Raw genomic sequence first — 27,977 nt, forward strand, 5'->3', positions numbered from 1 at the left:
GCACTTTTTTTTTATGTCAACTTACCCACTCAGCACCGAGCAACGTACATCACGGGCCGAAATCCAGGCTCGTACACAAAACTTGGGCCGGTTTCAAAGGCCCATAAGCACGCTCCCAATTTAAAGCCCAATGCAAAACTTAGGGTTTCGACGATCCTATCCTCGTATATATTCAACCTCGTCTAGCTTTCTCAGAGGAACGCCTGCCTCGGAAGCACTTTCTTGGGTTTTCCGTGAATCCAAACAAAATGGTAAGTCTCTCTTATTTTCTCATGCTTTCTTTGGATAGTCGAATTTGTATTATTAGTTTATCGGCTTAGTTTTGATATTGTTCTGGAAAAAAATGTAGATTTCTCGTAGAAAATTCGAGGTTCATTTTGTTAATTTTTCGTTGCTGATTTAATACGAGAAAACGGAGACAAACAAATTTTAGTCTGTTTAGCATCTTTGGCTTATACATTTTTATGGGTTTTCGCTTATTACTTTTGTGGCTTAGGCGATCTCGATTAAACAAAAAATTTTAGTTAACGATAAAACCGAGTATTAGTATTTCATAATCCGTGTATCGGAATCTACATGTAGAATCTATATATATATATATATATATGTCCTAGAAATGGATTTGACTTAACACTAATCAACGTGATGAATTTTTGTTCCCTTCAATTGTCATTATTTTTTATTTACTCTAGCTAAGATAATATCAGATATATTGTGCTATAATTTTGGGCATGTAAATCAAATGCCGGTACTTGTTTAATAAAATTGCAATGCTCATTATTTGCTTTACCTCAATTTCACAACCTGAAGTGAAAATGAATTTGGTTTCTGTCCTGCTCGTACTATAATTATGCTTTTTTCCTTTCACATTGTGAGAGACAACGTTGTTATTGTTTGATTTTCTAGATTTAATGGTTTCTACACCAAGGAGCTGAAAGAAAGATTTAATAATCTTGGAAGTAACTTCTTCTAATGATGGTCTAAACTTTTGTTTTAACTCAGCTTTTATTATTTCTGCTTAGTTCTATTTTTGCCATTATTTTCTTGGTTCTGCGCTTGTGATACTTTGAGCGGTGAATATAATTTTTTCATTTCTATCACAATCGTTAAGATTCTCTTAGCATTTTCTTTGTCAAAAGTCATGTCAAGGAACACATCTAATATATGTATATATATATATATATATTTTTTTTTTTGTGTTGCACAGCCGAAGCAGATCCACGAGATTAAGGATTTCCTTCTTACCGCAAGAAGGAAGGATGCCCGTTCAGTGAAGATCAAGAGGAGCAAAGACGTGGTCAAGTTCAAGGTTCGTTGCTCGAAGTACCTCTACACGCTTTGCGTGTTTGATTCGGAGAAGGCCGACAAGTTGAAGCAATCCCTCCCTCCAGGTGCGGTTTAGTTCTTTGAAATTTGTTTTCTTCGAAATTTGTTTACTTCTGTGATCAATTGTTACGCCAGGTTTAAGTTGTTTATAATTTGGGCACAAACTTGTTTATAGTCTGTTAATTTTCTGCTTTGTAGTTTTTGTTCCCTGGTTTTGACGGCCTCTTTCACTTTTTGTTTAGGTTTGAGCGTGCAGGACCTGTGAAGATTCTGATAGTGTCATGGCTTTTAGAATTGCGAATCCATCTTATTTTATGACATTTTCTGTTTTTTATTGAATTTTTGGGTAGTTTATTGCTTAATATGAAAGATTTTGAGTTTATATGTTATGCGAATTATCGGGATTGTGTTCATGTCTAGACCCCCGGAATGCTTTGCTGCTTTTAATGTATCAGTGCAGCTTTCGAAACTTGTAACTTGATCGTGTTTTTTTCTCGTTTAATTCACCATGTTCTCAAATATATTGTGCAAGTATATTCACTGGTATATTGTTGATGTATTGTCGACCAAACTTGAGTTTAAATGACAAGACGTCAATATGATTTTTGCATAACAATATAAAATAAAAAATGACGGCTATTGTCTGGATGTAGAGTTGAAACTCAGGCTGCCGGAATTGGATATTTGGGCTTTGGCGGGAGCCCTAAAGGGTGGGAGGTCAGCCCGACCCTAATGCCTGATGGGCTGGGGCTGGCCGATCTTTTATAAGGTAATATTTTGGGAAAAAACCAAAATATCACTAAAGGTGGTAAAAAAATTATTTAGCTCTACGCCATCGGTCTAGCTAGCCTGGCCTGGACATTAAACTGGGTGGGTTGTAGGTCGTACTGGATCAATAGTAACGGGCTTTGGGGCTTTGGGTTAATCTGTTCGGCCAGTTTAACTTGTAATTCTAACTGAATGTGATAGGGCCTTTGCCATGGGCTTCTGCGTTCTGTAACGGATGCATTTAGCACAATGTCATGGGCTTCTTATAGGGATACTACGAATTTTAGGGTTGGATTGACTTATGCCTAAAGAAGTTTATTCGTAGAGATTGTCACAGCAACATCATCACACTAAATTTGATATTCCAGATATATCTTAAAGATATCAGCCGGTATCTGTTGTGATACCGGCCGCGACATCGGTATCTGGTTGAGATACTAACCAGTTTCCCGCTGGTATCTAGTCGATATACCGTCTGATAACCGTCGGTATTGACGACAGTTCAATTGTTGTAGTCGCTGGAGTACGTTTGAAATCTTGCAAACGTACTCCGTACGTTTTTTCCTGCGAATTTTCCCACAAAATTCTCAAAATTTTTACCAGCATCGTACCAAACAAAAATTAAAAAAAGAAATCAATTTCCAAAAACACAATCTCCGTAGGAAAAAAAAAATTCAGACCCGATGAGAATCGGTCTTCATCTTCCTAGTGGCGGAGAGATTTCATTGGTCGCTACTGTGGCGGCTGCAAACCTTATTTGTGGAACTCTACCAGCAACAAGAATTTCCAAAAGGTCAACGGATCTGCTAAAGGGGTGTGCTGAGAGAATTTGGAGATCCACGGGTGAAGTAGAGAGGAGAAACGATCGAAGGAGATGCTTGTCGGTAGTAGGGGAAGGCGAGATAACATCCATGAGCAAGCGGCGTCGGGGTTGTTCGGGCGGCTGTGCAGGAGAGTGCGAGAAAGAAGGAGAGAGAAGAGAGAAGAAAAGAGCCGAGAGGAGGAAAGAGGGAAAAAAAAAGCTAACCCTGATATATTTTTAAGGTATTTTAGATTTTTTGGCCTGAATTTTATTCTGCCATTGGCAAAAAATTTAGGACATTGTTCGCTTTGTGAATTTGAGTTTTTAATTTAAGTTAAGATGTTACATTTTGTAAGAATTTTTAATTTTAACAAAAAAAAATATATGTAATATTTTCTTAAAATTTTTAAATATAAAAATTTAGAATTAAAAATTTAAATGAGTAAAATAAACGAGGCTTGAACCATTGGCAAAAGGCTATCCTCACTCAAATACCGTTGCATTTCCTGTAATTATTCCAGTCATCCTATTCTGATATTAAGTTGCCTTAGTTTTGTGAGAAATTTACTTAATTTTTTTTTTTAGAAGTGTATGAGTGTAAATTTTATCTATTATTTTTTATTAATATTTTTTTTATTAATATAGTGTTTGATTAAATGGATATTAATTAAAAATAATGGATAAAAATTAAGAATCATGTAATTTAAATAGATATTTGTTTCAATTTTTTTTTTTAATTTTGTTTTTGGCTTTCTGCCTCTACGTAAAATTGAGGGCAGAAGTGTTTGAGGAAATGATAATACCCCTAATTACATATGTGAACAGGACGGGGTAGAGGCCACTGCCTCTAATGGGGCGGGTTACCCTGCAATCATGTTTATTGAGTTCATACAGTGGAGCAAAGCGGGTTAGTCAAATTCACTCAATGTTAAAAAAAAATAAAAATTTATTTACTCACTTTAAAAAAATTTATATAGGTGTTCCTCATAGTATTTGAAATGTATAAATTACATCATTATAAAAAACACAAATTACATCACTATAAAAAAACCTTAAGATATGCCTATGGGTTTTCTAAGAAGACAACACTTTAACGTAATATATAAAAATAATGAGTGTAACATGACATTTGTCAAAAGCAATATTTACATTGTAAATGCGTAATAACAGTATATGATTATTAATTTTTTTACAATTAGTATTACGCTAAATAAATATCATGTTATGCTTTTCATTTTTATATATTAGTGAGAGCATGATTCTCAGGACCGTGGCAAAACCTAACAACTCTTTTTTGTGTTTTTATAGTGCTCTACTGTTTTTTTTTGACTCCGTCAATAAATTTATAATGTTTCTTTTTTCTTACGCTATACGACTAAATCATTTTTTGAAAAAGTGAAACGTAGTAAAGTCATACGATAACCTTTTCTTTTATTCTTTTTTGTGATAAATAGTAACACAGATTGTTTTTGTTGAAAGTATTTAGGCTTTGTTCATTCTGTTAGTTCGAATCACAACTAATTAAATTTTTATGATAGTGTTTTATCTCAAAAAAATTTAAGTATAACTTTTTATTATAATATTTTTTCTCATATGAATTTACTTTTTAACTCATATTTTCAATTCAAACGAACAAAATGAAACGATGGCTTAATTTTCTGTTATATTTGATGGTACTTATCATCAATAATCCTTTTTGGCACCTTTCACGACAGCATATTATCAATAATCTAGAAAAGAATGCCATTAGAAGAAAAAAAAAAGTAAAATCTAGAAAAGGGTTTGTGAATATGATAGTCCCTTTAGCAGCAAGGCTTGTCGAGGATATCCTTCATAGATACCATATTTATGCCATTGCCATCAATATTTATGTTTATCCCATTTTTGACTCGTTAACACAATTTCATCTCCATTTGCACCCAACTTATGATTCTTTTTTTTTTTTTTTTTAAATTTTAAATTTTATTTTTATCCGCAGCACTTGACCATTCAGGCCATCCATGCCACGTGCTACTCTACCCATGTTATTTTCGCAAAAGTCAAGGGCTATAAATTGAATTTCTCATAACCAATAATATGTGACTCATCTTCGTTTCTACAAGGCTCTAGATTAACCTACCGTAGAAGAGTCTGACCCCACTACATTTTTTTTAAAAAAAAAAAAAAGAAAATTGTCGAAGAAGGTTAGGTGTGAGTTGTGAGAGAGATTATTACGCACACGGCTTATCCATCTACATCTCGTTTAAAATAAACGATTAATTCTCAAACATTGACATGATATGCACTATTTTCTTCAAAATGTTAAATTTATCATATGCACACGTACAGATTTTTAATGGTTCCGGATATATAACTCGAAAAAGTAGTCATGATAATTCTAAAAAGAAAAAGTAAAAATAGTCATAATACAGAGTTGCATGGGCTGACTTGCCCCACTCAAAATTTTTCTTAAAAATATTATCTTTTAAAATTTTAAAATTTTACGCTTAAATTTTACCGAAATAAAATGTCTTTATTAAAATAAATATATATTTTTTTATATTTTTATTAAGATAATTTATTAAAATAATTTTTTTTACTGATTCGAGTTTAGAATTTGAGTTTTATTATAGTAAAAAATTTTCAGAAACAGTCACATATAACTTTTTTGTTACAGTAAAAAATTTTCATACAACATCACATCTCAACTCAAATTAAAAATTCAAATTAACGAACCGAACTAATACGTCTTTAACTCCCTTACTGGTCATAATATTCAATAAACAGTGACAAACGATTAGTGCACGTTGTTTATCAGTTAAAAACTAAAACAGTATAAACAAGATACATACAGTCTTAGAATCACAAACTATCGACTTATGTGACGTTTTGTAAGGGGATTCGTACCCTGATTCGAATAATGATTCATGATTTGTTACAGTATTTTCTCTTAAAAAAATACACGTAAATTAAAAATAATTATAATCTTATGATTTTAATTCGTGAACCAAACGTCTCCTATTTATTTATTTTTTTCAACGAACGAGATCTGTATTTATTGACTCTATTTTTACATCATTATTTTTCTCGCTTGCCTTTCATTTTGCTAGCTAAGGACCAAGTATAAGAGGGGCTTCAATGAAGAAAGTCCAAGACACCATGATTGTGCTTCGAAAAAGGGACAGAGAGATTGCATAAAGCAAACTTCCAATTCAGACTCAAACAACTACCACTTTTCATTCTTAAGGTAAAAAAATTAATAAAATAACTACCAGTTCTCAGGCCGGGCGATTCCGACCGTTGAGGCGGTTTAACGGTCAGTTCCAGTTTGTTAGATATCTGTCTGTCTGTCTGTCCGTCTGTGAAGTTAGTTTTGTTATTTTTCCTCGAACAGTTCTTTAGTTTCCACAAGCCACTTTTGTCTGAGACTTCAATTTATTTATTGGTTTTATCTTTTAGCTTCTTGTTTTTTCCGCCCTGTTTTCGGAACATATTTCGGGTCGGGTCATGAAGGGAAGCTTATTAAACTGGCCGTGTTTCGGCAACAACCGGAGCTCCGATGACGCCGACGTTGATCTCGACCCGGTCCTGCTCGTCACCGGCATGGGAGGCTCTATTATCAACTCCAAGTGTAAAGCATTGGGGATTTCATTCGAAACCCGGGTATGGGTTCGGATCTTCTTGGCTGACTTGGAGTTCAGGAAGAAAGCCCTTTCTGTTTATAATCCCAAAACAGGTCATCTCTATACTGTCTCTTTATTACACACACTCATTTGTATATATATACAAGTATAGATGATTTTCTATTTTTTTTTTTTTTCAAATTGCTTTTAAGATTTCTTTTTATGTGCAAAGTTTATATACACAGCCACTCTGTTTTAATCATTAGATTAAGTCACGCATTGTAAATTTTTAACTTGAATACTCGTAAATTTGTGGAATTCATACATGTAATTAAAAAGGATAGAACTTGCCGTAGTAGTTTCTTATACATATTTGTTAGAGGCTCTTTTGGCTGGGGAGGTACAAGACATGTCCTGGGCAATGTTTCCTTTTTTGAGCCAGTTTTTGAATTCTGGTTGTGTAGCTATTTGTTATGTTTAAATTAGCTTACTATGAAGTCGATGATTATGCGTTTTCCAGGTTACACAGAAGCAATAGAGAAAGATACAGAAGTTGTGGTTCCTGATGATGATTATGGTCTCTATGCAATTGATATTTTAGATCCATCTTCGGTATTATTCTATAGTTGTTCCCCATAATTCTCAAAGTGCTTATTAGTTGCTATTTTTTGTTTATCCGCTGGAATTAATTTTTCTTGCTAAACCAACCCCCTTTTTTCTTTTTTTTTTCTCAAGGTTGTAAAATGCTTACATGTGACAGAGATTTACCATTTCCATGATATGATTGATATGCTTGTGAAATGTGGGTACAAGAAGGGGGCCACATTGTTTGGATATGGTTACGATTTCCGGCAAAGCATTAGGTTATTTTATGTTCTATATCATGTTACTACTCTTTGTGGTTGAATTCCTTTCTTGGTTATTTGATTTTCAATTGTTTGGTGTTTTTGGTGATTTCATCAAAACTATTCACTATCTTGCTGTGTTGGAAGAATTGATAAGTTGATGGATGGCCTTAAGACAAAGTTGGAATCCGCTTACAAGGCCTCTGGGGGTAGACAAGTTAGCATAATTACGCACTCGATGGGAGGTCTGCTAGTGCAGTGCTTTCTGTCGCTACATAGTGATGTACGCGTATTTTCTCTGTCACTAGTTGAAATGAGAATCACAATTTTTTTAGAAGTATAAGCACTTCATTACTTGAAAGTCTCCTGATCTGTGCTTTTAATTATGCACCAACAGTTATTCGCGAAATATGTGAAAAAGTGGATCGCCATCGCGTGTCCCTTTCAAGGTTGTGCTCTTTACACTGCTTTTTTCCTGTGGAGAATATGATTGCTTCTCATATCAATATTAGTTGATTTTCACATCTCTTGATTGTTGGAGAGATTAAGGATTTTCTACAAATTTTGGTATCTTGTAATGATTTTTGGCTGAAATATGTGTTAACAGGTGCACCAGGAAGCATCAATGATTCTCTTTTAACTGGATTGCAGTTTGTTGAAGGCTTTGAAAGCTTCTTTTTTGTGTCAAGGTGGTCAATGCACCAGCTGGTGAGTACATAAGTTAGATTTCTTGTCCTTGTTGGCGTATTTTAGATTCAGGAACGGAAAATGCAGATCATAATTGTCTGTTCAAGATGGAATCATCTCGACATCTTGAAATACTGAACATTAGACATGTCTGTTTCTTAACATTAGACATGTCTGTTTCTTTGTGTAGCTGATCGAGTGTCCATCGATTTATGAAATGTTGGCGAATCCAGAATTTAATTGGAAGAAGCAACCGCAAATACATGTTTGGCGAAAGAAATCTAAAGGTGGAGAAACTTCTGTTGAATTGGAAAACTATGACTCTACTGAATGTATAACTTTGTTTGAAGAAGCATTGAGGAACAATGAGGTACTACTGTCTACTGCCAATAGAGAACTTTCCATAACTATACATTTTGGATTGTGTTGGTAGAGGTCTGAATTTCTTCTTTTCACATCAGCATTTCCCCTAATTACAATCTAAATCCTTTATTATTATTATTTTTATTTTTCAAAAGAGGCTGGGTTTTGGTGATTTTCATTGATCTTTCTATGGCCATTATCTTTTCTTAACTAAAAGCTAGAGCTCATAAATTTTACAATGCAGCTAGAATATGATGGGAATAAAATAGCTCTGCCCTTTAACTTCGCCATTCTCAAATGGGCCGCTGGTACTCGGCAAGTTTTGAACAAGGCGAAATTACCAGATGGTGTCTCCTTCTACAACATCTATGGGACATCGTTCGACACGCCTTATGATGTATGGTATGGCAACGAGCAACTCTGCAAGATACAAAATATCCAGCACGCAATCAAAACTGTAGTTAGGTCTAAGTTTGAGTCTTGCAGCTACTAGTATTGACTGGGATCTTTGTTTGAACTGCATATGGTAAATCTTTTTCAATTGTCATCTTAAAATTCAAACAGGATTTGAACAACTGACATAGGACGATGTTTTCTCTTTATGTATCCTCTTTTTTATTTAAAACAAAGATGTGCACTTTTTCTTTCCAAACTTGCAATTGTTGCAGCTAAAATTGCATCTGATCATATGAGTACCACAACTGCAGCTATGGCTCGGAAAAATCTCCAATCGAAGACTTGTCTGAAATATGCCACTCAACGGTGAGTGATTTATATTTGCTTCTAAAACATGAACCTTTTAGAAGTAGTTATATGATTTAGCCACAGATTTCTAAAACCACATATATTAACTCATGCCTTCACTAGTCCATGAAACAAAGCCCCTCTAGTCACAGCTAAACATGTTCCAAAATGTGTCTTGGCAAATGATATATGCTCATGCTTGTTGTATCTCGTTAAATTTACGTCGTTTCCTCGTTCCAGCCCCAGTATTCAAATGTTGATGGCGACGGAACAGTTCCCACCGAATCAGCAATGGTATTTCACCTGATGCTTATGTTAAAATTTTGAGCAGCCTATGCAAATAGTTATCTAATTTATGATTCCTTGTTTCTTTCCATTTTACAGGCAGATGGATTTGAAGCAGCTGAAAGAGTGGCAATTGCAGCTGCTCATAGGCAACTGTTAAAGGACAATTCTGTTTTCAAATATATCCAAAAATGGTTGGGAGTAGAGCAGAAGGTCAGCAAGCATTCCAAAACGTCCAGAGTTGCAGACATTCCTTCTTCAAGTATGCATGTGAACGTGTAAAATCCTTTTCTGCTTGAAAAGGATATAATAGTAATAATAATATTGCACATGTATACCATTATTTATAATTATTATGAGTTATGACCGTGATACATGGATTGAATTTGTATTTTTCTAGCCTGGTATGTAATTTCTGGACACAGATATGGCCTCTGAGTAACTGAAACATGCCATGAATATATTTACAGGACTCGAAAAAAAAAAAAAAAAAACCCGATATAGCAATTAAGTAACAATTGACATATGCTCGGATGATTACAAATTTTAGATTTTTACGGTAAAGTGTGAAAAAAGGATCTACTTTGAACCGATACATACCATCAGATATGTATCACTATGACAATTAGCATTTAATATATATGTGATGTGTGATTTTGTCTAAATGTCAAAACATACAGTTGTGATCAGAAACATGCTCATTGAAAATTATCAATAAAGCAATTTTTTTTTTTTTGATAAAAAATTATCAATAAAGCAAGTTGAACAAACGCAGACTAGACTGGTAAATGATGATAATAATTGGTAAATTTATATATTTATTTACTAGGGATGTCAATTATTGGGGAGCTATGATTCCCATTATTTAAAGGGAAAAAGAGAGAAATAGGTCAAGATTTGAGATGAATTAAAATTAATAGGTTAATAGTTTACATAAGTTAATAAATAGGTCAAATTACTGTTTTCATCTATAACTTGTCTGGTTATGAACCATAACTTGACAAGTTTGTCCATAACTTATCTGGTTATGAACCATAACTTAACAAGTTATGGTCTATTAATTTATATAATTAAAAGTTAACCTATATACTTCCTTAAACTTTTCACCTATTTTTTACTATTTTCGTTATTTTTAAATGTTTGGAAAATGATATGGCTTCTGTAGCAAAGTTAGTGGGTCGAAGAATTCGACAGTTGGTCCATGGTTCGTCATCAGACTATGATGGCCCCAAGTGAAGGTAAGTAGGCCCAAGTCTCATCCTTTGAAGAATTTCAATTTCCAAGGAATCATTATTCTCCTAACAATATCACAAGTTTAGCACTTGATCGAAGTTGTTCATCTAGCAGCGCCTTCATGATTGCATTCCCCCCACACTTCATTAATCAGCTCCAAAAGTTTTACCAATCTTCTTCCTCTTCTATTTATTTCGGAATCTTTTATTGTAGGATATGCATTTTTACTCCGTTGTTTTTAACTGTTCTTATTCGTATATTCGATCAAATTTGTAAATTCCCATTAAAAATTACAACACGTAATTATTCTTATTTCAGATCATACAGTTGAAAAACTAATTCAACGATTAAAACACAATTCTTATTAATAGAGCAAAATAATCTTCTCCACCGTAAAGAAACCCTTATTTATTTGGGAATCTTTATCACCAATCTTCATACTTTTCCATTTCAAACTCACATGTGTAAGCCCTAGCATCCATATATTCCCTTTGAATTGATTAATGTTGTAATTTTTCTTACTCAGCAAAGCTTTGACAGTGTATCCCAAAAGTGAAATCTGTCCCCACGTAATCCCAATCCAATATTATTGCCATAAAGTTTTAAGAAGGGTTTCTTTTTTCTCCTTTTATGCTAAAAGAAAGGAGACACATTCATTGCTTAACATATGAACAAGAAGAATTCTTGCTTCCTCTTTCCTATATGTGCACACAAAAGGACACTTTGCTGTAAATATTGGTAGAGGCCGGGATATGGTGATGATCCTATATATAAGGGGAAACATAAAGTAAGCTATATATGTGTGTATATATATATATATATATATATATATTCAACCCAACACATGCAAGTAGCTAGACAAAAGGATTTCATACCTACCTGCTATAATATCTCCAAACAATGTAATGTAGATGTGTACAAGTGGTACTATTAAGAAAAGAATTAGACCAACTTAAGGCACACGCAAAAGGGTGCACCTAATTTTTACTATTCAAGTTCATGCATGCCAACACATAGAGAGTTGGCACATATACACATGGCAAAGAAGAAGATCAACTTAGGCCATGGGATACTAGTAATTATATGCACTCGGATCCAAGATATTTTCTTGCAAGTTCAAGGAAATGTTATAGGACTTTTTTTATTTTTATTTTTTTTTTTATAAAAAACTAATTTGTTTGTTTGTTTTTTTTTTCTAATTTGTTTGTTTTGTTTTTTTATTTATTCATATAGCTTAAGGGGAGGGGGAGGTGGGAGGGGTTGGTCAAAGTCAAAAAGTTTGAATCCCAAACAGAGTTTCCTAACCTCATAGGGTTTTGGGGTTATAATCAAAATTTAAGATGAATGAAAACCCCAAGAAAGAGACGAGAATGAGCATTCCTAGGCCTGTTGGCTTATGAGATGATTCTATTTGAGATAAGTAAGCGACAGTCACAGACACGCATGAGGCATGCATTTTTATAATATATGTACATATACATATATATAATTATATTATATGTCGCAAATGAAGCAGCTCAAATGCCATCTCTCTCTCTCTCTCTCTCTCTAAATAGTATCTGACTTGAACGTTGGATTTTTGTGCCATGTCTACATGAGGAAGAAGAATTGGGCTCACAATTTTATATATAAAAACCTAGGAGAGTGACAAGGCAGGGAACGTCTTTAAATGACCGATCTCTTAATATACCATAAATATGTTTATAGACCACTTCGTAATATTTCGTGTCTTTATCTATGGCATTCAGTTAATAATACAAGTTTAGTATTAATAAATTCGCTTGTCATGCTCTCAGAACAAAATTAAAAGGTCGGCAAGGACATTATAATACATGTATGATTGATTATATTCAAAGAAGTGGAGTAAAACATACACAAAACCCACGTATAAAAAAAGCATGACCTTTCCATTGATCATACTCTAATTCAATAAATATATACATATAGACACGAGTAGTTAATACTTAATACGGACAAAAAAGAGAAAGAAAATTACGTTTAAGCGTATGTATGTATAGACAAGGCATGGGATGCAAAAAAGGGGCATGGGGTTTGGACCTTTCATAGCTTTAATAAAGTTTTACTTTTCTTGGAAATCTCTTCTTTGATGGAGGGGTTTTTTTTTTTTTTTTTTTTTTTTTTGATTAAGAGGGCGAAAAAAACAAAACAAGAGAGAGAGAGAGAGAGAAAGGAGGAGAGAGAGAGAGAGAGAGAGAGAGAGAGAGAGAGATCAATATTCACGTAGTGGTGAGTGTAGTGAGGTATTCTTTCCGAGAAGGCACGGGTGCTCCGCTGATTTCTCCAATGCAATCCCAGTTCCCACCGGGCTTTTCCCCTTTGAATATTGCATAACTCTCTGTCTTCTTCCACCACCCAAAAAACCAAAAAAAAAAAAAACAAAAAAAATTCTGTCCTCGGTTTTCATGATGTATATACACATTCAATAATTATTATCAATGATATATGATATATCTTATATATGTTGCTTTTGGTTCTTTGTACTGATCACGTAAACTTAATTTCAAATCTATAAAGAATTTATAAGATCTATAGTTTATATAAAAAAAGGAATGGATATTTCACTACTCACTACCTTATATTAAGAGACAAAATTATTATACGGCCAACAAAAATAATAATGGCGTGGAACAATATTATATACTTCATGGTGATATAAACAATATACTCATTTCCTTCATTGGACAGGAACCATATTCCATAAAATTAATAATTACAAGCATTGGATGGGAAAGAGTTCCTAGGGTTGGGAAATTAGAAAGATATCCCGTGTTCCTTTCTCCATAAATATTGCCCATATTCTTGGGTACCCCATTGCTCATGTTATTCAAATAAACTAGAGGAGTGGGAAAAAAAAAGTTATAAAAACTGAAGTGAAAATTGCACAATGAGTAATTAGGCACTTATTCTATCTATATGTACTTGTGTGATCTTCTTTGCTAAGCATCAAGAAAATTACTTTTGTACATGCACTGATCACAAATAGATTTGGACGACTTGGTCATGGAGCACAGAAGAGTTACTGAAAAAAAAAAAAAGACATTCTTTTTATCATACGTGTACTATAGTTATTAATGGAAGTTACAAAAAGGCCTTGTGAAATTAACAAATAAAACTTTCCGAGGATCCACACAAGTCTGAAGTTTCCCAAAATTCATAGCAAGAGAGAAACTAAAGTCTCATATGCTATGGCTGAACTTCAAACTAGATCCTTTTTAGAAATTTTGCATTGCATGCTACAATATATGGATAGCCGCGAGTTAGAGACCCAAAACACAAAGGTCCTATGACAATTTTCCCTACATGATCATAATTAGTAAACACAAAATTAGGAGAATAAAAAACCAAAATTAGGAAATCAGTTGGCGTATACATCCCTATTCCCTTTTTCCTTCCCACAACCAGAATAAAATATAATAAAAGAAAACCACATTCCCCATTTCCCTTCTTCTCCTTCTTCTTCTTCTTCTCCTTCTCCTTCTTCTTCTTCTTCTTCTTGCTTCTCCATATCATCAGTAGCTAGTCAGTTTCTATGCATCGTTCCAAACCGTGAAAGTCGGAGTTCCGTGGCAAACCGCCATGTTATTAGACCTCGGTGCGAGGGTCGGGACGGCGGTCGGAACCCAGTTGTTGCAGGCCGAGCCCTGGTCATAAGCACTGGCCTTAACCACACCAACCTGCGATTGCTGCGGCAGATAATACAAGCTCCTATGATAAGCATCCGTGGATGTACCAAACACATCATGAGTTGTAGTACTAGTAGTACTATCACCAAAACCGTTATTTCCTTGATCGCTTGCTATAACTGTTGCCATAGGAATCACGTACCCACCAGTACTATTAGTACCGTTTCCGTAGTTATTACCGTTATTGTTGTCCCCATACATGACGGAGTTTGAACCGGAGCTATGTTCAATGGTGGGAGACGAGTGATCAATTCCCATCAGATTGTGAAGAACGGAATTTGGTTGAATGAAATTGTGGGTGTTGCTCAGCTGAAGCTGGTGGTGAAGATCATGAGGAAAGCTGCTATGTTGATCAGAAGTAGTATCCTGCTCTTGCTTGCACCAAACCCTTTGGCCGTACGGGTAATTATGCATAACGAAATTAGGCTGCTGGAATGCGAGTGTGGGCCAGGTATTGTGGTGGCCGTAGTTGCTGATGGCGTCGGTGAGCTGAGAGCTCATGTTGTCGTCGTCGGTTATGCGCTGTCCGTCGACCGTCATTTCCGCTTTCTCGACGTCTTTCAGCCGCTTCGCTGCCCCGCCGATTGGCAGTGTGCTGCTCTCCAGGATGGACTTGACGTCGTATCTGCTCATGTCGAAGTTCGTCACTGCGTTTAGCCCTCGGAACTTGATGGCTGCAATGTCGTATGCCTCTGCTGCTTCCTCTTGTGTGCCTATATGAAATATCAACATTTTATATTTGTCCTGGCTTTTTTTACAAACAGCTTGTCTTCATAAATAATTATGGTTGATCAAATATATATTGTTATAATTAAGGACTTACTGAAAGTGCCCAAGTAGAGGTCTTTGTTTCCTGCAACTCGTCCAATCCTCGCTTGCCATCTTCCGTGCTGGTGGTGTCTGTCGTTACCCAACCAAAAAAAAGAAGAAAAAATGCACGATTTATATTGATTCCAACAATAGTTATAATTGATTGTTGAACAAAGTAACGTGAAAAAGTGCTAGTGAGTACTCAGAAATGAGAGATACAAATCGGCATTTCAACTTCTGTTCGTGAACTTTTTAGTCCTCTCAAGTACTTGAGGTTCAAAAGAGTTCATAATGTCAATATTGAACATAATTTGATGTTAATATTCAGTTCATTTTCGGTACTGCTATTATATATTTACCTTGTTACACCTCGGTAAATGGACGCACCCCGAGAAAACCCACTACTCTTCCTGCACCAAAATTATTGCTAAAGTTAAAAATCCCTTTTCCATATATGTTTTGAAGTAAATAAAATCTGCTTTCGATATGCCAGAAGTGTGGTTATATATGTGCAATATGAAGCTACAGTGCATGACATTTCAAGCTATATTATACCTTCGCAAAGAGGCTACATATTCCTGCCTTGTCATGTGCTTCATCCAGAAGTGTGGTTATATATGTGCAATATGAAGCTACAGTGCATGACATTTCAAGCTATATTAATTATACCTTCGCAAAGAGGCTACATATTCCTGCCTTGTCATGTGCTTCATTTCTTCCAATTCCTTTTCGTAATTACTGATCTGATTTACGCCATAAGAGAAAGAAAATGATTTGCTTAATCAGCAGACGTATACATAACAACAGCAGTACTCATGCATCTTTGTTGTTTAGTTATTTGACACATTCCCGTTATTAGGGACGACTACACTTTTTACGAGCACTACGGACATTATGTAAATGCACCTTAATTTAGTGCTCAATACAGTAATCCCTACTTCTAGGATAAATAGAACTTTATATGTGCTTGTTATGGTGCAGATTATGCATTTGAAAGACTTTTTTGCAATTTAACTACGTATAGTTATTTGAAAACCAAATAAATAGTCAATATGACTCCACAGTCACTTGGTGCTAACCGGCCTATAAATATAATGCATGTTTTAATTTAATATATAGAAGGAACTGGAAGGACAAAAAATATATAAATAAATAAATAAATAAATAAGAAAACTCACAGGGAAATTAGTAGTGGTTGTGGTACCCCAGTATTTCAATGCTGCTAGATCATAAGCTCTAGCCGCCTTTTCTTCTTTGTCATAACCTCCTACAGTGAAAATAATAAAGAAAAATCAGAAGTGATGAAGAGTTATTAAATTAACAAACATTGAAAAGATATTTGAATTAGAATGGAAAACTCTTGTTCCGAACTTACCCAAGTAAACTGCAAGTTTAGGAGATCAAGAAGCCCCAGATTAAATGAGGGAGAGGAAGAACCCACATCAAGAAGAACACTAGTTAGTACAAGCATACATATTTGTGAAAGTATAGAAATATTAATTACCGACATAGAAATGCAAAAAAAAAAAAAAAAAAGGTGAATAACATTATACCTTGCCTTCCCTTACGAGTTTGGCCTTCTCTTCTGCAACTATTATCCCATAGATGAGCCTCATATCTACCTGTCCATCTATGCCTGTAAGAAAAAAAAAACAAAAAACAAAAAAACAAAAACAAAAAGAAAAGCTCACGTTGTTACACCCAAACCCACTGAAATGCACCCAAAAAAAAAAAAAAAGATATTGATCATAACCTAACCTTGTTACACCACGGTATATAGAAGTTCTTTGTCCAAAAGTATCAATGGACTTTCTAGGCACGGCCTCAATAGCTCCAGTCTGGCTATCGATCCCCGCCGCCGTTGTCCTCGGCTGCTGCTGCTGTTTATTATTATCCGACGAAGAACTCTCTCCACCGCTCGCCGCCGCAAGAAGTGGCAAAGGCGAGCTGGACTGCGATCCAGTACTCATCGAAAGCGAGAGGCTACTCTGCCCATTAGCAGTAGTAGCAGTATTACTATTCCCACAAGCACCATTACCAGTAGTTGCACCGACGTCGTTTTTGTTCTCCTGCTGGGTCGTCGGCGCTGGCTGGTTCCTTAGCCACGTCTTGATCATGGAAAGCCCAATGGAGCTGCTATTGTTGTTGTTGCTGTTGCTGTTGTTGTTTGCACCACGGTCCACCGCCTCCGACGGCACGTGCAGAGAGCCGCAGGTTGTCGGGAACATGTAGTCTGCGGCGGCGGCAGGGTTGGGGCTGTATGAAACGCCGGTGTGGTCGTGATGATGAAAAGAGTGTCGGCCGAGGAAGTTCTCGAGCTTCGGTTGTTGTTGTTGATGTTGATGTTGGTTTTCTGGGTTTTGAGTGTTACCCATTAGCATAGAGAAGTCTGATGATGAGCTAGTCTTGTAGTTTGTGTCCGAGTTCATCCCTAAACCCTTCATATTCCAATCTGCAAAGCAAAAAAAAAAGTCAAACAAAACTGTAATCTAAATGAAGATAAAACACATATAGTTCTTGTTTTATATTGATCCTTTACATTTTTTTTTTAAAAAAGATTTGCTTGAAAAATTAATGATGAGAGTGAGGCAAGACCTTGGGAGTGATGATTGTTTCGGTTGAAGGCTTCAAGTATGCCAAAAGGGGGAGGGAGATGGTTTAGGGAAGGAGCAGTGGAGTCGGAAGTGAGATCGAAGCACTCGCCGGAGACATCGTTACCGGAGATTTCATCGGAGTTGAAGCCAAGGCGTGAGACTACTGTGGACTGAGCAGAGTGATCTTGATCATGGTGATGATGAGGGTTTGATGCAGGGAGTTCTTGAGGGGAAAGAGAAAAGCCCAGCCAGTTCATGGAAGCCATAGATATATATATATATATATATATATGTATATATATATATGTTGTTGAGGGACCTTTCTAAGAGTGAGTAGTGCTAAATATTGATATTAATGGAATCTAATAATATTAGCCTATAAGGCAGATGATCACAGGAATTAGTCCATGCATGAATTTATGAGTAGAGAGTGAGAGAGATATTGTAAGTGAAGAAGAAGAAGAAGACGAAGAAGATGATGAAGAAGAAGAGGAAAGGTCAAAAACTCTCTAAAGATGGAATAGCAAAATAATCTCTTCCAGAGCCAAATGAAAGAAGATTTTATATTACTCTCTCTCTCTCTCTCTCTATAGCTAGATGTCTCTCTCTCTCTCACACACACACAAATCATAAAGGGGCGCCTCGTGTACTTCAAGGGCATGGATCGAGCCTTAAACTCAAGTTTGGCTCTAAGATTAATGACGAGTAGGGTATGATGAGGTGGCGAGGGTGATAGTGTAATTTGGTATAAAAAAGTTATTTTTTTTGTTAAAAAAAGGTGCCCAAATCAAAAGTGTTCGGGGGGTTTTTGATCATATATATATATATATAGATATATATAGACACACACACACAATCTCTTCCTATTCTCTTTAATTCATTTATAGGAAGATTAAGAATGATAAAACTCTCTCTCTCTCTAAATCCAAACCCTGATAACTGGTATTGCCTGACAAAAAGAATAATAAAAAGGTACACGAGGAGAAGCTAAAAAGAAATGATTTTTGAACGAAGCCAGTCGTACTAACAATATATATTTATATACGTGGTAGTTTTAAAAAAAAATTTAAGCTTACCAAGTATTGAACACAAAAATGGGAAATTCAAGCTGAGCTTTATCTTCCTGCGATGTCCAGTCTTATAAAGTTATTTATTGATATGTACTTCTTTATTTATAAACATTGTCTAACACATGGGCCATTAACCTAGCACGTGCTTTCGTAATCTTGAATAAAACTTGTGCCTCTTTTATTTTCCATCTTGGACTTCAAAGATACATGTTGTATATATTAATTAAAGTCACCCAGCTAGGTTAATTTTGTTAATTTGTTTTATAGTATATAACTAACCAAAACTCTCTATATAACATATACCAGCGGTACAAGTTAATGTTCGAGGTTGAGTTTTTTTTTTTTTTTTTTTTTTTTTTTTTTTTTTTTTTTTGTTGTGTTTTGGAACCATTTGTGTCTGCCACATTGGTGTTTATATTTCTCCGATTTACAATACAATTTTCCCTTAAAAAAATTTAAAAAAAAAAAAAAAAACTCTCAATAACGTCTCTTTGTAAATTTGCCTCTATTTCTCATCTTTGCTGTGAAACACCTGCAGAAGAAGATGCTATTATGCATATACATCTGACCCCAGTGTGACAAAAAAACCCACACGCAGCCCCTCTCCTCACCCATTTATTCATGCCCACTTGGACATTAGTCATTTCATGTCAGACTTATTATCAGACTCATCAATCAGATCGATGATCCCTCCCCCTTTTCATTTCATACATTTTTCATTGCATTCCAATGTTGCTCTCTCTCTCTCTCTCTCTCTCTCTCTCTCTCTCTCTCTCTCTCTCTCTCTCTCTGAGAGTCTGCCTGCAAACAAACACCCATAACTTTCTCACATTCCATCCATCCATATCACCATATTATTTAACTATTATCCCTTTAGTCCTAATCATCAAACTGCTCCCCCGCCACAAACGGGCGTCTCTATCTCTCTTAATTATATCTCTCTCAGAAGGGGGGGAAAAAAAGGGCTGTTTCTCTCTACTGTGCATATATAACAATAATTCATGCATGACTGACACTTTTTTAATTAATTTTTTAATTATTTATTTTTACAATGAAAGAGAAATGTTGAAGGGAGAGGGGGTGGAATCCTAAAAATATTCTTATAAAAAGTGTATTTTAAAAAATGGAAATAAGTATATAAGGAGATGGGTTTGCACCTTGTACCCCTATACGAGGACACTAACCCTTGTCTTCCGGGTCTTTGAGGTTATTATTTCATGCTCAAGTTGTAGTTTTTGAAGGGACAGATTGGAAGAAAATCTCACTTCTAAGGATCCAGATCATTGGTATTCCTATATCAGATACCCCTTTCAGTGCTTTTGTCAACTGCTTGATCTTTCTCTCTAAATCTCCTTTATTTTTTTTTTTTTGGAAAAAAAATAAATAGAACTGTTTATACTTTTGGCAACCAAATATATATATATATATATGTCAATTGATTTGTACATTAGAATAAAAAAGTAAACAACATTCTGATATGACACATGTTCAAAACAATCTGACTTTTTAAAAATGGAAAAATATTCTGATGATTTTGCAAATGCATACTATTTATTTGGTGTGTGTTGATTAAATGTCAACATATATGTATATACTAGGAAGTTCAACTTTCGCCAAGTTTTTCAAAATGTTTAGTACTGTTAAAAGGAGCAAATTAAATAACAATGAATAGATAGCAACTAACGAAAGTAGAAAAAGTGTCACAAAGTTTATGGTGATCGTTATACTTCATAAAATACGTTCATGCATTTGTATCATATATACATGCCTACGTACGTATTCATGTACGCAAGTAAAATTGTAAAAGACTCATCATTACGGAGAGAGACAAGGGTAAGAAAAAACAAATAAAAGGGTTAGTGGTGGTGGTGGTGCAGAAAGGAGGAGAGAGATAGAAAGATGAATGATTCTCGAAGGTTTCAAAGGGAGAAGAGAGAGAAAAAAGGAAAAAAAAATCCCACTGTAAGTTTGACCGTCAAGAAAGGAATCAAAGACGGTAAAACACATGGCCCTCAAACTGATTTTTTATGAATATCCCGTTTAAAAAATTGCTATTAAAAGCCTGCTGCCACTGTAAAAAAAAAAAAAAAAATTAAAGAAGTAAAATAAATGCTCTCGGTAATCTAATCATAATCATGCCCCAACCCCATAGCCCTCTTCTTAGACAGAGAAAGGAAGAAAATTTGAGAGAGAGAGAGAGAGAGAGAGAGAGGTATGACTTTTGACTCCAGGGAAGAACCATCTTTTAGGGTCGGCAAAATGACAAACCCTAGTAGTAGTATAATGTGAAAATGGGTGTTCAAGATTTTACCGCGGCCGTAGACCAGAGAAATTAATCAGAAAAGTGAAAACAAAAAAGATTTGATATTATTGAAATTACTCTGAAACCCTGAACTTTGTTCCAAATTCTCCAACTGAGACTTTGTGTCATGTGACCTGAATCATTAAAAGCTAGCAAGAGAATTTTAAAAAGAGAAGTTTGTGAATGAAAGCCATTTGTTACTAATTGGCTTCTTGCCACCCTTATTTCGAATGACATGTGTTTCTCATGTCTATATATACTTTCAGCGCATCTAGCTAGGTCTTAAGCTTTGAAATGAATTAAAACCAACAATACATTACTTCTTACAGGAAATGTTGGCCGATAAGAGAAAGTTATACATACAAATTTAAGAATACGATCTTTCAAATGAATATGATGTTTTTCAAATATATATTTTTTTCTTTTTTCCGTTAAACTATTTCACACTCTATGAGTATATTTAGGCCCCATTCATTTCACCAATTCGAGTTTAGAATTCAAGTTTTGCTACAGTAAAAAACTCTCAGAAACAATCACATCTAACTTTTTTACTACAGTAAAAAGATCTCATATAAAGTCACATCTCAACTCGAATTAAAAATTCGAATCAGTGAGCTAAACGGATCCTTACTTTACATCAAAGGAAAAGGAAAAGTAAGGAGTGATTTCTTTTCCTATCTAATAATGTGTTTAGTTACAAAATTAGTAACGAAGATTTACTGGGTCCCACACAATATAGTGAATGAGGAAATGAAATATCAATTCTTACACTCCCTTAGTATTGATTCCTTGTCAAAGAGAATGAATGCTAAATTTACTTATCTACCCTTATTGAATAGCTATACAATCAATGATTATTTAATTATGTAAAAAAATATTTTAAGGATTATATTTATAAAATTGCTATTCCTAATTTTGGTAAACATAAGAAAGGAAATGAGATTGTTTCTTATTACACCATATAACAGTTAAGTAAACATATAAAAAAGAATGAATAACCCTTAATTGTATTACTTTATTTTTCTTTTCAATCCTATTATGTTTCCCATTACATTCCTTTACGATTTAATAAACGTGCCTTGTAAGTAGTACTTAGTAGCCATATTCTACAAGTATCCTTGTGTTTATACAATGACTAATTGGTGTCAAATTTTTGTCCATGTGGCACTTTGTCGTATGAATTATTTTATTAGGCACTAATTTCTCATATCCTGCAAGGTATGCTAGCTTTGGTGGTTGATTAAGAGGACGATGGCAATAGTTCCAAACCATACCAACTAAAACTTCGTTCTTCTCGTTCAAATAAAGAATTTGAGTTAAAAAGTGAATTTATATAAGTAAAAATACTTTAATTGAAAGTTAAAATTAAAATTTTATGAGAGAAAATAATATAACAAAAACTTGAGTTATAATTTGAACTAAAGAAATAAATGAGGCCTAACTTTCTTTTGTTAAGTTTATATGTACGTATATATACATACACATATTAAAACGAATGCCATTTTGCAGGCGTGATGAGAAAGAGGGATATTGCTAAGTCCTACATATGAGGAGCTAGATAGAGAAGCTATAAGTCTCATCACCTGGAAAATGATTTGCGTTTTTCTTCTTCCGCTATTATGGGTTGTCCTATTAATTAGTCGATAAATAAGAATATAAGGTTCTTATTCTTAGTGTCTAACAAAATAATTTGAAAAGGCTAAGGCCTCGTTCTTTTCACTGATTCGAGTTTAGAATTCAAGTTTTGTTACAGTAAAAAGCTCTCACACAACATCACATCTCAACTCAAATTAGCGAACCGAACAGACCCTAAGTGTTAATAAACACTAATACGAAGTCTTTAGCGCCTATGAAAATAATTGGAAGGACAAAATGCCAAAAAAAAAAAAAAAAAAAATTCAAGAAGTGACCATGAATTATCTTTGTATTTAATTTGATGCATCATAATATAACATCAACTTCGATAGTAGTAGAGGTGGCAAGAGGGTTTCAACCTAACACCAATGATTGAAGAAGGAGAAAAATATTGGTACATATATATAATAGATGAGAGACTATAGTGGAGTTAACCTACCTTGGTCCACTAGGGGTAATATATATTGGGCCCATGTGTATATCTTGTAATGCTGTTTATATACGTGTACGAAAAGTTAATACATGCAGCCCATGCAGAGTGTACGAGCAGCCCATGCTTCACAACCAGATCATCGCAGTCATATCAGACCAGTCTGCTGATTTTTTCTCAAACTCGTGGCTGTCATTTCAGAGACACTTGACAACCTAGCTATCCTTCAGCCAAAAAAAAAAAAAAAAAAATCCTAAATATCTAGAAGAAGAGCATTATGTAAATTCTATAATTAGAAAGGCCAAAATTATAAAAAAAAAAATCACAAGAGAAACCGTATGTATACCTGCTAAAACTTCGAGCAAAAGCCCTCGCATCATTGCGCTTTCATAAATTGGAGACATCGATATATATCATGAAGATGAGAACTTGGAATATATATAATTCAGATCGTAACTTTTTTTTTTTCCTTTAAATAAGGCTCGCCAAACCCAATTAAGACATGGAAATTAAGCAGCCAAAAGATTTTTTTTTTTTTTCTAATTTCATGAAATTAAGTCTTGATAGTTGATTAACTTGATAGAATGCCTAATTAATTCTATTTATATTAACATCCTTAAGTTTTTGAGTGAAATCTATATAAATGGAATAACTTTTAAAATATCCTAAGATTTCAAGACTCTTTTATAATGTGTGTTTGTCAGTTTGTGTGTGTGTAGGACAGCTAATATTAAAAAGTGCATGAATTTTGGGCCTCAGTTAGCCACCTGAAAATTAGAGAAATTTAAGGCCGAAAAATAGTGATTAGATTCTTCATGAGGTGCCAACTTTGTCAAGTCATTTTTATTAACTGGGGGTTTGTGCCTTTTTCTTTGTGCGCGCGTTTGAGATTGGGCTATTGAGGGGTTACATGGGTGTTGGCCGGTGATATAGCTATGTATATAGGGTGGTGACTCGCCACACTCTCACGAGACATAAAAGCAGATAACAAGTAAGAGCAAATAGCGGAGAGATTTCTTCATATATATTGATGCATACATTGGCATTAATGCCCAATGGAACGGCAGAACGCCTGTTTCGTCATATATATATATATATATATATATATATATCTCAAAGTGCATACATGCATAGTTCACATAAAACATGGTGAAAAGGAGTACTAGCTACTCATGTAAAGTGGTCAATTACCACTACATGTTGTGTATATACATTTATATTATTATTCTTATTATTATGTCTAGGAATGCAAATTCTATGCCTGTCTCCTAGACACCAAGGGCTGCGGCTGCAACATAAGAGAGGAGATTGGAAACGATCATGAGCGCGCCGCCAGAGAGAGAGGGGGACATTTTCTAGAAAGGAATGTAATAGAATTAAAAAGTGAATTTATATAAGAGAAAATATTATAGTAAGAAAATGTTAAATTTTAATTTTTATGAGAGAAAACCGTATTATAGTAAAAATTTGAGTTATGATTCGAATTAGTGAAATGAAGGAAGCCTTAAGCCTCATTCAGTTTGCTGATTCGAGTTTTTAAATTGAGTTGAGATGTGATTTTATATGAGAACTTTTTACTGTAACAAAAAAAAAGTGACTTTTTATGAGAACTTTTAACTCGAGCAAAATTAAAATTGAAAATGAGCCCTTAATTTATATAAATACTTGCATCGGTAGACTGTAGATAATCTTTGATACATAGTTCGATTTTTTTTTTTTTTCAATGAACGATATGTAGTTGCATGAATAAAAAATATGGGGTTTGTTAATCACAAAAAGAGTGTAATAAATGACACGTAAAGGACGGGTGTTTTAAACTACACGTAAAGGACGGGTGTTTTAAACTACACGTAAAGGACGGGTGTTTTAAACGACATCAACAAGTAGTGTAAGGAAATAAACGACAACAAACTCATGGCAATTTTCTTCTTTCAAGACAACGACACGTCGTTTTTAATAAACTGCAGAAAACTTAAGACGACATGCAATATGTCCTGGAGATATTATAGCTCATTGTCTAGTTTGAATTTTTAGGATAATAAATAATATATCTATTACAACTATTAATAAATAATATTTTAAATTAAAAAATTTGTAAGAGTAAAAATATTTATTAATTAAATTAAATATTAGTAAGTACTATGCATAAGAAAAAATTAGTAATGTTGATGAAAAAATGTAGGGGAATTCGTGAGAGTAAATTTAGTCATGTGGTAAATTTAGTGTATCAAATAGTTGCTGGACAAATCCAAAGTTTTCAAAATAAATTTTGAATTTATTAAATTTTATCATTGAATAATTTCATTAGATCTCGAATTTACTCTATTTGAATGACTTTACTGCTATTTCTTAATTTATCTAAAAATTCCTGCCACAAGAAATGTTATTCTTCTAACTCCTAAAAAATACAGTGCATAAATTTCTTGTCGTTTTTTGGTAAGCGACATGAAAAGTTAAAAGGGAAATCCCCCAAATTAACCCTCTCTCTCCTTCTCTCTCTCTCTCTCCAGTTCCAGTTGTTTCAGACGTCATGTACGTAGTCAAGAGTTCCGATCTGAATTGCTAAAATCCCACAAATTTGGCTTCAAAAATAACAAGTAAGTTTACATTTTTATCGCTTCTTCCCAATCCCCTACACTGAAACTCAACAACTTTACCTATTTCGTAAATGTCCTGTTTCTAATTTAGAATCAATGTTGATGGGAAATTGGGCCTAATGTAATTTCCTTCAATTTTCGATTTTTCTTTTTCTAAATTGCTTCCTGTTTCTGGGTTCTATTTACATTTCAAATTACATATGTTGCGACTGCAAATTGTTATCTGCCGTTTTGTTTTGTTTCCTTCACGCTAAAAATTAGCTCATTTCAAATGGGTATTTTAGAACTTCTTTAATCTGCTAATTGAGTATGGAGTTTTAGAAATTTATTCCTTTGCTCCCTTTTTCTTGGGATTTTTTTGTTATATTCTGGAAACTGATGCTAATAATTCGATTTCTCATTCCTTGATCATAAACGTGTTTGAAATGGGTTGACGTTTTTAAATTGTAAATGGTTTGTTTTTTTATTATTATTTATTTAAAGGTAACTGATATCAATCGAGATTTGATCAATGAAGACAAAAAATAAAATAAAAAACAAACAAGAAATAAGAAAGAAAAAGAGCAACTATTGAGAAAACAGAATTATTTTCTCATTTAAACACCTTTCCCGCTACGAACTCTAAGCAGAAAAGATGTTGTATTCTTCATTGGAATACTTATCCTAGTTATTTATGCTTGCAGTGAGTTCTGAAGTTGGTATAGGCAATCATGAAGAGATCATTTCAGATGATTCAACTGAGATTGATCTTAATCTTGGCAATGATAGTGCAAGAGTAACTACTACTGTCCAACAGGAACAAGTGCCTGATGTTGGAAAAGGCAATGAAGAGAATTGTTCTAAAGATGATGAGTCTAATGAAGTAAATATTGAAGAGCCATATGTTGGTCAGGAGTTTGATTCTGAAGATGCTGCACATTCGTTTTATACCGCATATGCAATGCGTATGGGCTTCATTGTTCGCATGGACTGCTTGCGCCGTTCAAGGGATGGAACCGTCATTAAAAGGACTTTTGTTTGTAACAAAGAGGGTTACCGCCGTACTAATAGGTCTGACGAGAATAGCAAGAGGCCGCGCAAGCCCTTTAGAATGGGTTGCAAGGCTAAGCTCTCTTTAAGGAGGCTCAGTACTGGGATATGGATTGTTACAAAGTTCATCAAGGAACATGCTCATCCTTTGCCCGGGAGCAAGGGTCAAAATGAACTCAACAATGATCAAACTCTGGTAAGCCTCTCATAAGCTCTATTTATTTATTTATTCGTTATTTATTTATTTTCAGTTGTTGTTAAGGTACCAGTGTTGCTATATAGATCATTTAAGTCCATTGTTAGATACTAATTATCTTGAACTTTTGCCAACTTGGATTAATACAGAGTGGACATATGAACATCTTTTCTTTTGTGCATGTAATATTTTTCAGTTTTGCATATTGAACAGTTGCACGTATCCTCAGTGATGCCTTACATGGCAAGCATGTAAAGTATTTAAAAGAAAAATCTTATATGATCTTATGTAACATAATACTGGAAAGTGGAAAAGAGCACCTGCTATTCATCACCGTGGTGATGCATCATCACAGTGTGTGAATAAAAGAGAAATAAGTAAACTGTAGAAGAATTAAGTGCCAACGTGTAATGTGACGGTTTTAATGTCTACTCACTTACATAATGGTGATTGCATTACTAATGGTGATAATTAGCATTTTTTCTACTGGAAAGTATAATGTGCAATGGCTGATAGATGACAAGTCTATCTTGGGTGATAGACATCAGCTTTTAATCTTAACTGCAATCTGAATTCCTTCTCTTTCTTTTTCAGAATGAGAGTGCGAGGATTAAAGAGCTAACTAAACAGCTGCTTCGTGAGAGGAAGCGGTCTGCTTCATTTAGAAAGATTATAGACCTCCTCTTCAGTCATATTAAGGAGCATACAGAAGAACTATCCAGAAAGATCCAGTGCATTGCAGACAAGGTGAACGAGATCGATTCTATGGGCAAAAATCATCAGGAAACTCGCAGATAGCCTTATCATTGATATGTAAATCACCAAATTGTTTATGTCCAAATTGGCTTCATTAGTTTCTTTTTGAATTATTACCCCTCAAATCTCTACTATGAAGCTGTACTTAGATTTTTTTTTTTTTTTTTTTTTTTTTTTTTTTTTTGGGTTTTTATTTTTT

At 34.3% G+C, this 27,977-nt stretch overlaps 4 protein-coding genes across 5 annotated transcripts; 3 read left to right on the forward strand and 1 right to left on the reverse strand.

Annotated features, from left to right (window-relative positions):
* Nucleotides 1-167: 167 nt before the first annotated feature.
* LOC21389048 (60S ribosomal protein L38) lies at nt 168-1,815 on the forward strand. The gene is made up of 3 exons (XM_024168754.1): nt 168-251; nt 1,208-1,391; nt 1,569-1,815. The coding sequence occupies exons 1-3, from the start codon at nt 249-251 to the stop codon at nt 1,589-1,591; spliced, it is 210 nt and encodes a 69-aa protein (XP_024024522.1). The 5' UTR covers nt 168-248; the 3' UTR covers nt 1,592-1,815.
* A 4,165-nt stretch (nt 1,816-5,980) lies between these two features.
* On the forward strand, nt 5,981-9,953 carry LOC21389050 (phospholipase A(1) LCAT3). Of its 2 annotated transcripts, none has more exons than XM_024168750.1 (12): nt 5,981-6,191; nt 6,335-6,611; nt 7,019-7,110; nt 7,234-7,361; nt 7,491-7,626; nt 7,741-7,792; nt 7,951-8,051; nt 8,221-8,400; nt 8,638-8,795; nt 9,101-9,155; nt 9,378-9,431; nt 9,522-9,953. In XM_024168750.1, exons 2-12 carry the CDS (start codon nt 6,383-6,385, stop codon nt 9,702-9,704), a joined length of 1,368 nt encoding a protein of 455 aa, XP_024024518.1. In that variant the 5' UTR covers nt 5,981-6,191; nt 6,335-6,382; the 3' UTR covers nt 9,705-9,953. The 2 variants fall into 2 exon arrangements, with proteins under 2 accessions (XP_024024518.1, XP_024024519.1); XM_024168751.1 differs by having other exon boundaries at nt 5,986-6,122.
* A 4,250-nt stretch (nt 9,954-14,203) lies between these two features.
* On the reverse strand, nt 14,204-18,029 carry LOC21389051 (AP2-like ethylene-responsive transcription factor BBM1). Its single transcript, XM_010102938.2, has 8 exons — nt 17,765-18,029; nt 16,928-17,621; nt 16,723-16,805; nt 16,348-16,436; nt 15,839-15,912; nt 15,529-15,579; nt 15,183-15,259; nt 14,204-15,072 (listed from the first exon to the last, which is right to left on the reverse strand). Exons 1-8 carry the CDS (start codon nt 18,027-18,029, stop codon nt 14,204-14,206), a joined length of 2,202 nt encoding a protein of 733 aa, XP_010101240.2.
* Nucleotides 18,030-25,702: 7,673 nt separating this feature from the next.
* On the forward strand, nt 25,703-27,946 carry LOC21389052 (protein FAR1-RELATED SEQUENCE 5). Its single transcript, XM_010102939.2, has 3 exons — nt 25,703-25,797; nt 26,481-27,022; nt 27,617-27,946. Coding segments are annotated over exons 1-3 (747 nt in total). The 5' UTR covers nt 25,703-25,796; the 3' UTR covers nt 27,821-27,946.
* The last annotated feature ends 31 nt before the right edge of the window (nt 27,947-27,977 follow it).

Source organism: Morus notabilis, unplaced genomic scaffold (assembly GCF_000414095.1).
Source record: "Morus notabilis unplaced genomic scaffold, ASM41409v2 Scaffold2693, whole genome shotgun sequence".
In the NCBI taxonomy this organism is placed as follows: domain Eukaryota; kingdom Viridiplantae; phylum Streptophyta; class Magnoliopsida; order Rosales; family Moraceae; genus Morus; species Morus notabilis.